General features: G+C 43.2%; 1 protein-coding gene across 2 annotated transcripts in view; it reads right to left on the bottom strand.

The window, feature by feature from the left end:
• ptgfrnb (prostaglandin F2 receptor inhibitor b) overlaps window positions 1-14,384 on the bottom strand; it is a 77,302-nt gene that overhangs the window by 48,635 nt on the left and 14,283 nt on the right. For both annotated transcript variants that reach the window (XM_080758787.1, XM_080758788.1), the window contains exon 3: window positions 13,729-13,984. In XM_080758787.1, the coding sequence (XP_080614913.1) occupies window positions 13,729-13,984 (256 nt within the window). The remainder of the gene's footprint in view (window positions 1-13,728; window positions 13,985-14,384) is intronic.

Genomic DNA, 14,384 nt, shown 5'->3' with positions numbered 1-14,384 from the left:
ATTGAATGTGTGTGTGAATGTAATGCACAGTCTATGTTAAGGTATATTGAATGTGTGTGTGAATGTAATGCACAGTGTTGGAGCTATATTCACTATCTTGTATTTCACATTTATTTGTTGGATTTGTTTGGTAGAATTATTGTATGCATTATTATTTCAGTTTATTTGTGTTCCAGTTAAAGGCTTTTATTTTGAAGGTATTGGGCAATTGGGTGTACACAGGTGAATTGATTTAACTGTCATCAGACAGGCACTCAGCCAGATTTCAGTTTGGCACTGGGAAGGTGCACAAGTTTTTACCAGGGTGACAGGGTCAAAGCAGTTATTTCCATCATGTTTGCCATACCCGTCTATGAAGGAAAAACAATAAAATATCACCAACCTGCAAGAGCTGTTTCGACATCGACTCATTTATCCCTGCGTAAGATCCACTATACCCGGTGCCTCAGTGGCCTTTGGAACTTTATTGTTGTTGACAAATAGCCACTACATAAAGTAAAAACTTGCCCTTATTGAAGTGGACATTTTATTGTTTGGATTTTGCACTGGATTTTAAAGACACGTCAGAGAATGGAGGAGCAGCGACTTAATGGACATTGTCGCACAAAACTACCCAGAAACATTGGTATGTGAAAATAGTATACACTCAGTCGGCTTTATTGGAAAAAAGCTTAACTATTGGAGTGGCTGAGTTTGTTGTTTCACTACCGCAGAGCAGATCGTGAGTTGGATTTTGATGCATGTTTGATTGTGCAATTAGAAACATTCATTCATAAATCTCCGATCTTAAAGGTTGTGTGAAGTTCAGACTACAGTAAACCAGACAATATAGTGTGTTGAGAAAAAGACACAATGTCACAGATACATTTAAAAGACAATGTTGAGACTCAGAATGAGGCTCATAGTGTGGTTTCTGATGATATCAGGCCAGAGGACAGCGTGTCAAACATTTCATGTCCAAAGGATAATCAAACCAGAACACACTCTCGTGTATCCAAAGCTTCATTCACCTCATATGCAAGGATAAAGGCAGAGGCTGATAAAGCAGAACTCTTGGAGCGCATTCATGCGTTAAAAAGGAAACATCAGTTGGAAGCAAAGGAGGAGGAATTAAGAAAGGAAAAGGAACAGTTTGCTCTAGAGACTGAGCTAGCTGCAACCAATGCTAAAATCAATGTTCTGGAACTCAATTCAAGATGTGGATCCAAAAGAGCGGATGGAATGAACTCATATCTGGAAAGGAACCAGGGCCAGGCTCAGAGGATAAGCCAACTTAATCCACAAACTGGTCAATTTGTCCTACAGGGAAATGACAAAAACTACAAGTTGAGTGAATCTACACCTGAGGCCCTGTCTGTGTCTGCCAGGCCTAAAGAAACGTCACAGACCGTCAGACCTAAACAGGTGACTGTAACACAGACTGACCTCAGACCAGCAACAGCTGGAGCACAAACACAAGTGGTTCTACAGACTGGAGGTGATTCCTCTTTGAATATGTCATGCAACAATAGCACAGAGAATAATATTGTGAAGATCATGCAAAGGCAGAATGAAATCACTGCATTATTGGTTCAGCAAACTTTAGCATCCTCTCTGCCAAGGAGAGAGATAACTGTGTTTGAGGGTGACCCTCTTGAATTTCATTCCTTTATTAGAGCCTTTGAAAGTTGTGTCGAGGCAAAAACTGACAACTCCAGTGATCGACTACATTATTTGGAGCAGTACACCATGGGTGAGCCAAAGGAATTGGTAAAGAGTTGTCAGCAGCTACCACCTGCACAAGGATACCAAATGGCCAAATCCCTTCTTGATGAACATTTTGGCAATGAGTACAAAATTACTTGTGCATACATGGACAAAATTCACAACTGGCCTCTCATTAAAACAGAGGATGTCAAAGCTCTGCAATCATATTCTCTTTTCCTCCGAGAATGTTGTCATTTAACATATCAAATCATGCGCATGGAGTTAGACACACCATTCAATCTCAGAAACATTGTGATGAAACTTCCTTACAAGTTAAGAGAAAAATGGAGAGAGGTTGCATGTGATTGTCAGGAGAAAAGAGGTTGCAGAGCAGTGTTCAGTGACCTTGTGAACTTTGTTGAGAGAGAGGTCAAAATAGCCTCTGATCCAATTTTTGGAAATATCCAAGATTTGCAACCTACCAGATGTAGTAAAACCTCCACTGTAAGTGACTCAAGACAAAGGAAACGGGAAAGCACTTTTGCCACTAGTGTCACAACAGTGAAGGAAGCAAATATTTACATGGATAAAAAGTTCCCTTCTGTTGAAAGCAACCTCAAATGTTGTTTATTTTGCCAACAAAACACTCATTCATTGAATACATGCTCACAGTTTAAGTCAAATATGCATCGGGACAAGATAAGTTTCATAAAGGAAAATGGAATTTGTTTTGGTTGCTTAAAGGTTGGGCACATAAGCTCCACATGTTGGAGTCGTTTGGATTGCAGCGTGTGTCACCAGAAGCATCCCTCTGTCCTGCACATTGAGCAGAAGGGTATAGGTACATCCTTCAATGAAACTGTGAGCCCTCCACTGAGTGTAACACCTGAACAGCCTGAGACATGTGGTCACATTGGGGCCGGTGATGAGGACAGTTCAGTTTTCTCCATTGTAGCAGTTCAGGTGAAAAGTCAGACGAATAACAAAGTTGTGCACACACATGCACTTTTAGATCCTGGGAGTTCCAGTACCTTTTGCACTGTTCACCTGGCAGAGAAACTCGGCCTAAGTGGCAGGCCAGCCAGCATTTTATTGCAGACAATGGGTCAAAAGAAGATTGTGAGCACCACCTTATTGTCTGACTTGAAAGTGTCTGGCATGGACACAAATTATTTCATTGAACTGCCTAACGTTTTAACTCAACAGACTATGCCAGTGTCGAGGGTGAACATTCCACGGCAAGAGGATGTTGAAAAATGGTCCTACTTGAGGAAAATAAAACTTCATGACGTGGATGCAGATGTTGATTTGCTCATTGGATCAAATGCAGCAAAAGTGATTGAACCCGTGGAGCTGATCAACAGTCAAGGTCAAGGACCCTATGCAGTCCGAACAAGAGTCGGCTGGGTAATTAATGGACCTCTTCGTAGTGGAGACAACGCAGTGAAGACTGGCTGCTCTGTTGTCACAAATAATAGGGTTTCTGTGGAACATCTGGAAGACAAGTGCATTGATGCGCCCTTCATAGAACCTGTACAGCATCCCCAAGGCCAGAAGAGGAAAGTAAAGTTTAAGGAATACAACTCTAAAAGACACTCCACTGTGTGCACACATCCTAAATAGACCTGCAGCAAAGATCCCTCTGATGTTGGAGGCCACAGTGTAGAGCCATGGACAATTATTCTTTGTTCTTTCTATGCTGTCTTTCTGTCTGTTTCTCTTTCAGTGGCCACAGAGTACAAGATGGAGAAGTTGAATAGCTCCTTTACGAAATTAGTGTAATTGTGACGTGTAGCCTACACTTTTCCCAATTAGGGGCCGGAATGTTGGAGCTATATTCACTATCTTGTATTTCACATTTATTTGTTGGATTTGTTTGGTAGAATTATTGTATGCATTATTATTTCAGTTTATTTGTGTTCCAGTTAAAGGCTTTTATTTTGAAGGTATTGGGCAATTGGGTGTACACAGGTGAATTGATTTAACTGTCATCAGACAGGCACTCAGCCAGATTTCAGTTTGGCACTGGGAAGGTGCACAAGTTTTTACCAGGGTGACAGGGTCAAAGCAGTTATTTCCATCATGTTTGCCATACCCGTCTATGAAGGAAAAACAATAAAATATCACCAACCTGCAAGAGCTGTTTCGACATCGACTCATTTATCCCTGCGTAAGATCCACTATACCCGGTGCCTCAGTGGCCTTTGGAACTTTATTGTTGTTGACAAATAGCCACTACACACAGTCTATGTTAAGGTATATTGAATGTGTGTGTGAATGTAATGCACAGTCCATGTTAAGGTATATTGAATGTGTGTGTGAATGTAATGCACAGTCCATGTTAAGGTATATTGAATGTGTGTGTGAATGTAATGCACAGTCTATGTTAAGGTATATTGAATGTGTGTGTGAATGTAATGCACAGTCTATGTTAAGGTATATTGAATGTGTGTGTGAATGGGTGAATGTAATGCACAATCTATGGTAAGGTATATTGAATGTCTACCATTTAACATTTACTTACAATTCAGGCATTCATCAGACGCTCTTAATCCAGAGCAATTTAAATTAAGCAAGAACAAAAAGCATGGCAATACATCATAAAGAATAGTTATCATGAATCATACGAAAGCTAAGAACGTAACAGTGGAACATCTATAAAATGAAACTAGTATGCATATATACTATATAGTGCTATGTCTACATAACATGCTCTAAGTTGAGCCTTTCCATACGCCAAGGTCGCCGAGGCTAGGGCAAGTGCTACGGGCCATGATGGAGTCTGAAGAGGTGGGTTTTCAGACTACGGCGGAAGATTGGGAGTCAGTCTGTAGTTCTGACGGCAATGGGAAGTCCATTCAATAGTTTAGATTTGGAGTGAGTCTGTAGTTCTGACTGCAATGGGAAGTCCATTCAATAGTTTAGATTGGGAGTGAGTCTGTAGTTCTGACTGCAATGGGAAGTCCATTCAATAGTTTAGATTGGGAGTGAGTTTGTAGTTCTGACTGCAATGGGAAGTCCATTCAATAGTTTAGATTGGGAGTGAGTCTGTAGTTCTGACTGCAATGGGAAGTCCATTCAATAGTTTAGATTGGGAGTGAGTTTGTAGTTCTGACAGTAATGGGAAGTTCATTCCATAGTTTTGGAGCCAGAAGGGAGAAGAGTTTGGGACCATTTATTAGTTAAATTTCACCATTTAACTAATAGCACCGTGACCTTTGACATACTCTGATCTGGACAAGGCTTTTATTCTGGATGCCACAATGAATTGATTTTAGCAACTATTCTATCGATTACCCTTCAGATTAATCCAATAAAATCAACTATTCTATCGATTACCCTTCAGATTAATCCAATAAAATCAACTATTCTATAGATTACCCTTCAGAGTAATCCAATAAAATCAACTATTATATCGATTACCCTTCAGATTAATCCAATAAAATCAACTATTCTATCGATTACCCTTCAATTAATCCAATAATCAAGTGTGGGTATTTTCTTTTGTGAATCCACGTATCAAATCTTAATCCATTCCAATCTCTTTTCGAACCACTCTATGTTGAAGCTTCTAGAAAGAAAAAATAAACAAATTGCTTAATGAATGAAGGTTGTCTTTATCCTAATGAAATAAAGTTGTCCCTTATCTTAATCCTTATCTGTTGCCCTACATTTAACCTGGGGCTAATAATCAGTAACAGCTGTGACAAAGTGACAGATGAGCTCTAAATTAATATCATCAGGAATAGAATCAGCAATAGCTAGTGCACGCACGCTCACACGCATGCTCACACGCAAAGTCACACACGCACGCACGCACACACAACAGCAGATGAGTGTAAACCAGTCACCCATTCTGGACGCATTACGTTATACTTTAGCTATTGAAAAATAGCAGATCTAGGTGTGTGAGACCATTGAGAGGTTCATCTGTGCACCGCACCAGGCTTACGTAAACACCAATGACTTCAGAGTGTGCACAACTCAGCCTGCCAAGTAACCCAACCTGTTAGACCAGCGTGCGGCCGTGCGTGCGTGTTAAACAGTGAGAGTGGAGCAGGCTGTCAATCATGTGAATGATGATGATATCAGCCGACTGTACTTACTCATAACTCTTACTCACTTACAACACCTGATGTGTGACACACCCAGTGACATCATCGATGTCGGGGAATCCAAGCCAATAGAAACTACAGGCTTTCTGTCCCCGACAAGTTGGCAATGTGAAAATGGAAGTCATCGTTCTCGCGATAATAAAAAACAATTTAAATGATGCCTCATTGATGCATGTCTAGTCTCGCATAGCCCCGAAAACTATTCCACAATCTGCCAATGCTGATAGAGTCTGGAACTACACCTCCTGAATGCTATATAGAGTCTGGAACTACACCTCCTGAATGTTATATAGTGTCTGGAACTACACCTCCTGAATGCTCTATAGAGTCTGGAACTACACCTCCTGAATGCTCTATAGAGTCTGGAACTACACCTCCTGAATGCTCTATAGAGTCTGGAACTACACCTCCTGAATGCTCTATAGAGTCTGGAACTACACCTCCTGAATGCTCTATAGAGTCTGGAACTACACCTCCTGAATGCTCTATAGAGTCTGGAACTACACCTCCTGAATGCTCTCTAGAGTCTGGAACTACACCTCCTGAATGCTCTATAGAGTCTGGAATTACACCTCCTGAATGCTCTATAGAGTCTGGAACTACACCTCCTGAATGCTCTATAGAGTCTGGAACTACACCTCCTGAATGCTCTATAGAGTCTGGAACTACACCTCCTGAATGCTCTATAGAGTCTGGAACTACACCTCCTGAATGCTCTATAGAGTCTGGAACTACACCTCCTGAATGCTCTATAGAGTCTGGAACTACACCTCCTGAATGCTCTATAGAGTCTGGAACTACACCTCCTGAATGCTATATAGAGTCTGGAACTACACCTCCTGAATGCTATATTTTACTCATGATCAGAGCTTCCGTTGCTCCAGACTGTACGACGGAAGCATTTATATTTTACTCGTGATCAGAGCTTCCGTTGCTCCAGACTGTATGATGGAAGCATTTCTATTTTACTCATGATCAGAGCTTCCGTTGCTCCAGACTGTACGACGGAAGCAGTAATATTTTACTCATGATCAGAGCTTCCGTTGCTCCAGACTGTACGAGGGAAGCATTTATATTTTACTCAAGATCAGAGCTTCCGTTGCTCCAGACTGTACGACGGAAGCAGTTATATTTTACTCGTGATCAGAGCTTCCGTTGCTCCAGACTGTATGACGGAAGCATTTATATTTTACTCGTGATCAGAGCTTCCGTTGCTCCAGACTGTATGATGGAAGCATTTGAACATTATGACAGACGACTGTCTGGAAACGTGAGACATAAAATACAGTCGATGTTTTAATTCTGGTGAAAAATAAAAGAGGCCAAAAAATGGCATTTATAAAATACTGCAGTCAGCACATTTTCATGTCCTCCTCACAAGTAGGCCTATACGAATTCCTGTGTGTGTGTGTGTGTGTGTGTGTGTGTGTGTGTGTGTGTGTGTGTGTGTCATGTGATATTCAGGTGTGCAGCCAGACAGTGAAAGGTATGTTGGGCGTGTGTGTGTGTGTGTGTACGTCATGTTGGGGGCGTGTCTGAGCAGAGAGAATAAAGCAACGACCGGGAGAGAGAAAGAGACACGTGTGGTGCTATAAGTGTGTGTCTGTGCGCGCGCACACACGTGCATTTGCGTTTGCGTTTGCGTGTGTGTGTGTGTGTGTGTGTGTGTGTACGAGTGTTTTCGTGTCAAGGTCATTTCCTTTTGAGGAGAAGATAAATGAAAAACAAACACACTAATGCGTAATGTTTGTGTGTGTGCACGTACGCACGTACCCACGTGTTTGTGTGTGTCTCAAACCCCAAAGGAGTGGCCTCACAAAGCCTTGCCGGCAAAGAAATGTGTGGCTCGCGCACACACACACACACATACACACGCACACACACATGCGTGCACACACACACACACACACACAAACTACCTTTGGTCTCATTTGTATATAGGCTACATAAAAAGACGTAATGCGTACATTTATGTAGAGACAGACAGACATTTTAGATTCATCATAGACTTATTGTGTAGTGTAGTATAGTATAGTATAGTGTATTCTATTAATTAGTATAGTCCAAGTATATATATATACAGTATACACTTACACTATTATATAAACTAGAGCGCTGCCCCACCCCCACTATCTATAGATCAATAAATGCACCACTCTGTGTGTACGTATGTCTGTAATGCATGTAACTCGAGAACCGTTCGCTCCACCGACTTCAAATTCAACCCATGCGTTCCACACCCCCACAGGGAGTGCAGTGACCGACCGGTGTCGAGTCGTTCGGACCCACGGTTGTCCAGAACCGCCACAAAAAGGCGCCTGGTCCTCCAGGCTCTGCCAGCCAGCAGACCTCACCTGTAGCTATAGTTTCACAGCCTGGTGACTGGTTGAGAAAACAAAAACCCTGGCCTGTGGGCTCATGGCGTCTGCGGTGAGACGACAAGAGGAACTATCAACTGTCTCCTTCGGTTACGTTTTGGCTCCGACGACGGGACGTCTGCGGTGACAACGAGACGTTGCGGGGAACGTGTAGTGATTAAAGTCATTAACCCGTTTGAGACAAAAAGTATCCTAAATCCTGACAGTTTTCTGAAAAACCAGTCGTGTCAGTCGTTCTCAAACTATTTTATGTCAAGGACCCCAAAAAAGGATATGTATTTGGCCGCCGACCCCCATCTGAAAATACGTTGTTCCGGGGAACCCCGGAAGCAAAGATTTGAGTTAAAAAACGTTCGCTCTGAAAGAATATATATTCAAAGATTTATGCCAAATTTTCAAGATAAAAAAAATATATATATAGCAGATCTACAAGCTCATAGCGTTGCACTCAGTGCCGTGCTACAAGCTTGTAGATCTGCTATTTTTTCAGCAGCTGAAGCATGACCTAATGCATCAGTTCATTTTTCAAATGGAGACACACAGTACGACACTACAGTGAGTCTCGTATGATTCACAGAGCTTTACGACGCACACAACCAGCACACACACACACACACACACACACACACACACACACACACACCAAAAACGGTTCCCGTCAAGAACGGGTTAAGACTTGACGTTTGGTGAGAGGAGCAAATCTCGTAGCCTCGGGGGGTCCCGAGGCTCACGTAAAGAGGCGTGTCCCCAAACACACTACCGCACGTAGAGAGGCGTGTCCCCAAACACACTACCACACGTACACACACAAACACACTTGCTCACATAACATACAGTACAAACCACAGCCGAATTACAAGCTTGCGGCGGGGTCTCATCCCCATGCACTGGGAGCTTGTAGATCTGCCATTTAATCCACCCTCGTTAAATTCAATTCAAAGGATCTTTATTGGCCACGAGAAAACATACGTTGACATTGCCAAAGAAAAGCAAAAGTGGAACTACGCTGCATTGCCTCTCTCTCTCTCTCATACCCCATACCGTAGTTAATCAGTGATATGAATACAAACATCTCTCTCTCTCTCTGTGTCTCTCTGTGTGTGTGTGTGTGTGTGTGTGTGTGTGTGTGTGTGTGTGTGTGTGTGTCTGTCTCTCTCTCTCTCTCTCTCTCTCTCTCAGAGAGACGTCATTAAAACACACATTCCACTCCTCAGAGTATCAATAATTAATCATCTACGCTTCGCGACGTCACAATCTTAAATGTGTGTCTCTTATCGAATTCTTTGCCTGTGAGTGGTTGGTTGGGCCGATTAGCCTGGCCAAAAGGCTTGTCTAATCTTGTATACGACAAGGAGCGACATTAATGGCGTCTCTAATCCTGTTTGCGGCGCACAAGGACCAACATTGTGTACCGTGAGGTTTCATTTACAAATCACAGGCTTCCATCAGCATGGCTGATTAGTCCCAGTCCACTGACACTGTTGATTTTATCCACTAAAACTATGACGGAAAATGTCTATCGACTGCCGTTTTCTGACATAATGATGGCTAAAAGTAAGACTAAAATCCGTCAGCAATTTAAAAACGAGCTAATAAAATGTCAGGGAGGGACTAGTGGAGAAGAGATCCAGTAGAACTAAATGTCAGGGAGGGACTAGTGGAGAAGAGATCCAGTAGAACTATATGTCAGGGAGGGACTAGTGGAGAAGAGATCCAGTAGAACTAAATGTTCAGGGAGGGACTAGTGGAGAAGAGATCCAGTAGAACTAAATGTTCAGGGAGGGACTAGTGGAGAAGAGATCCAGTATAGAACTAAATGTCAGGGGGAAGGACTAGTGGAGAAGAGATCCAGTAGAACTAAATGTCAGGGAGGGACTAGTGGAGAAGAGATCCAGTAGAACTAAATGTTCAGGGAGGGACTAGTGGAGAAGAGATCCAGTATAGAACTAAATGTTCAGGGAGGGACTAGTGGAGAAGAGATCCAGTAGAACTAAATGTCAGGGAGGGACTAGTGGTAGAAGAGATCCAGTAGAACTAAATGTCAAGGAGGGACTAGTGGAGAAGAGATCCAGGAGAACTGGGTTGTGCTCTGAAAATAGCAGATCTACAAGCTCACAAAAAGGCAGCCTCCAAATTAAGGCCGGGAAAATTAAAGCAGCTATAAGCAATAATATGTCAAAATTTGAATGACCTTTCTTTTTATTTATTCCTGGTATTCAGACAGCCAGTAATGGGTAAAACACTCCCAAAAGAAGGGGCCGCAATCTGCATTCAAAGATTTCCTAGAAGCTTCGTCATTGGTCGACGTCTACTTCTTGATTGGTTAGTCATTGTGACCGGGTTCTTTTTTTTCCCGACCAATGACAAAGCTTCTAGGAACATCTTTGAATGCAGATTGTGGCCCCTAGAGGTGTCACAGAGACTACGTTTTTTGGGAGCGTTTTACTGGCTGTCTGAATACAAAAAAATTAATAAAAAGTAATTAAAATGTTATTGTATTGTATGTACTTATTGCTAATAGCAGCATTAAGCCATTTAGGACATCGAGATTTAAAGAATGTCTTCTAAATCATGTATCAGTGGTGCTCAATATTTCCCCCCAGAAGCAAAGATTTTAGTTAAAATGCTCACTGTAATAATATATATTCAAAGATTTGAGGCACATTTTCACGATTTAAAAAAAATAGCAGACCTACAAGCTCATAGAGCGGCACTCGGTGGCACGTTAAGAGCTTGTAGATCCGCTATTTTTAACTGAGGAATCTCTGTGGAATCTCTGAGCATCTGTAGCTTACATACTGTATCATTATCTCCAGATTCTGTCACAGAGGAGATGAAAATATATACATTATGCAAATCAATATGAAAATATATACATTATGCAAAGCGGGCCGTGAGTGAAGTTTTTAAATCTTTTACGAGTGACGACATAGCGCCAAACATCTGGGGCGACGAAGGCGTGTGTGCTTGTCTGTGTCTGTGTGTGTGTGTGTGTGTGTGTGTGTGTGCTTGTCTGTGTGTGTGTGTGTGTGTGTGTGTGTGTGTGTGTGTGTGTGCGCTCATCGAAGCTACTGCAGCATGTCTGAACTGGAAATCACCAGTAAAGAAATGTATTTCTCGATCAAACACACACACAGTGTGTACACACACAATGTACACACACACACACACACACACGCTGCATAATGCAATGTGTTGTTGTTCACACTAGTTCACACGCGTGTAAAATCTGTCTCAAACACATGCATACACACAACCTCAAACATTCTCTCTGTGCACATGACTCTTAATGCAATTAATTAATTGATTGAATTATGAATTATCGATTAATTAATGGGTCTGTAACTCTGAGTGTACAAATGGAACCATTTGATTCCATTTGTACACTCTTTTACAAGAATGTTGACAGAAATGTACACAAATCCTCTCGTGTGTGTTTGCTCATCCGTGCGTGCGCGTGCGTGCACACACACACACACACACACACACACACACACACACACACACACACGTCAACATCAGATCACACACAGCTGGCTCTGAGATCTCTCATTAAGGAGCCATGAGTTCTGCATAATGAGTCATCACAATGACAACATGTCACCTGTTTCAACTGTGTGTGTGTGTGTGTGTGTGTGTGTGCGCGCTGGTTGTGTGCGTCGTAAAGCTCTGTGAATCATACGAGACTCACTGTAGTGTCGTACTGTCTCCATTTGAAAAATGAACTGAAAAAATGCTAAATATTTTCTCACAAACACACACACACACACACACACACACACACACACACACACACACACACACACACACACACACACACACACACACACACACACACACACACACACACACACACACACACACACACACACACACACACACACACACACACACACACACACACACACACACACACACACACACACACACACACACACACACACACACACACACACACACACACACACACACACACACACACACACACACACACACACACACACACACACACACACACACACACACACACACACACACACACACACACACACACACAGCAAGTGGATGGGAGGAAATCCGGTGGATGATCTACTATGCATAGCTCTATGACGCGGTGGCCCAACTTGACACGAGCCAAACACACCTACCTACATGACATCTGCCATCTAGATGGCCATGTGTGTGTGTGTGTGTGTGTGTGTGTGCGCGTGAGTGCGTGAGTGGGAGGTCAGGTCACATGATATTAATATGTAGCTTACTAGGTAGTGGGTTACTGTGCTTACAAATGGTATGTGTCTGTCCTCAATGTTCTGTATTTGTTGTTACTGGCAGAGCTGTGTAACATTATTCATCTCTTCTCTTTCATTTCACAATGCGTGTGTGAATGGGTGAATGTAATGCACAATCTATGTAAAGCGCCTTGGATAAAGGCAAGTACACTAAATGCACCATTTAGTGTACTTGATGTGTGTTGTGTACTGCCTGTACTGTAGCATACTTTATAGATAGGCTACGAGAGACATCTCAGCGCTAGTAAGGTCAGCCTTGCTGCAGTAGTCATTATCATGTTACGTTTCTACGTCTCATATCTTGTTGTCACGTCATTATGATCCAGCACTATATACAGTATGTCCCCTGTTTGTTTGTGAACCTTTAGCGTGATACTGTCTCGTGTCACACCACCAAGCCTGCACACACTACCAGTCTGTCAGAACCACACACCACCCAGCCTGCACACACTACCAGTCTGTCAGAACCACACACCACCCAGCCTGCACACACTACCAGTCTGTCAGAACAACACACTACCAGTCTGTCAGAACCACACACACACCCAGCCTGCACACACTACCAGTCTGTCAGAACCACACACCACCCAGCCTGCACACACTACCAGTCTGTCAGAACCACACACACACACACACACACACACACACACACACCCAGCCTGCACACACTATACCAGTCTGTCAGAACCACACACCACCCAGCCTGCACACACTACCAGTCTGTCAGAACAACACACTACCAGTCTGTCAGAACCACACACCACCCAGCCTGCACACACTACCAGTCTGTCAGAACAACACACTACCAGTCTGTCAGAACCACACACACACCCAGCCTGCACACACTACCAGTCTGTCAGAACCACACACTACCAGTCTGTCAGAACCACACACTACCAGTCTGTCAGAACCACACACTACCAGTCTGTCAGAACCACACACTACCAGTCTGTCAGAACCACACACTACCAGTCTGTCAGACTCAGAACCACACACTACCAGTCTGTCAGACTCAGAACCACACACTACCAGTCTGTCAGAACCACACACTACCAGTCTGTCAGACTCAGAACCACACACTACCAGTCTGTCAGACTCAGAACCACACACTACCAGTCTGTCAGAACCACACACTACCAGTCTGTCAGACTCAGAACCACACACTACCAGTCTGTCAGACTCAGAACCACACACTACCAGTCGAGGGTCCAGTTAGAGATTACACCAGTATTAGCCTCTTATAGTAACAGTATGTTGTACCGGTGAGCAGCGCGTCGGCCTCGTAGTTCCCTCTGATCACAGAGTCGGTGCTCGGCGTCTTGCACTGGTACACGCCCCCGTCGGAGGTCGTGACCTCTCGTATCCTCAGCTCCACGGCGTTGTCGGCGAGCCGCTCGTAGGCGATGAGGCCGGCGTCCACGCGGCCGCGCAGCGACGCGTCGGCGAAGCGGCTGTCGAACGTCGAGATGACGTTCAGCGACGACTGGCCCTCCCTCTTCATGGTCCAATCAAAGTCCTGCGTGGCGGGGGAGGGAGAGAGAGAGAGAAAGAGAGAGAGAGAGAGAGAGAGATAATATAATATAATATAAAAAACATGATTCATAAAATAATCTCACAGGCTAGAAATCATTTCTGAGGGGCCGGTTTCGGGCCGCGGGCCGCCTATTGCCGACCCCTGCATTACATAGTGGTCTGTACTGTACTGCAGGGGTCTGCAACCTTTTTTAATGAAGTGCCATGTTTGTATTTTCTAGATCGTCAGTGTGCCATATCAACATTAATTAATTTTAATGACACCACGTCAAAAAGTCCGACATGTTTTGCTTGTCCACAAATATAAAGTTTTTCCTTCTATTTTTTTTTTCTCATTCAATTTTTATTAGTTTTTTGAACAAAACACAGAGCATAGTCATTAT

The sequence above is a fragment of the Protomyctophum bolini genome (genome assembly GCF_963924005.1).
Source record: "Protomyctophum bolini genome assembly, chromosome: 24".
In the NCBI taxonomy this organism is placed as follows: Eukaryota; Metazoa; Chordata; class Actinopteri; order Myctophiformes; family Myctophidae; genus Protomyctophum; species Protomyctophum bolini.
Note: the sequence above shows the minus strand (reverse complement) of the source record. Positions and strands in the feature narration are given on the sequence as shown.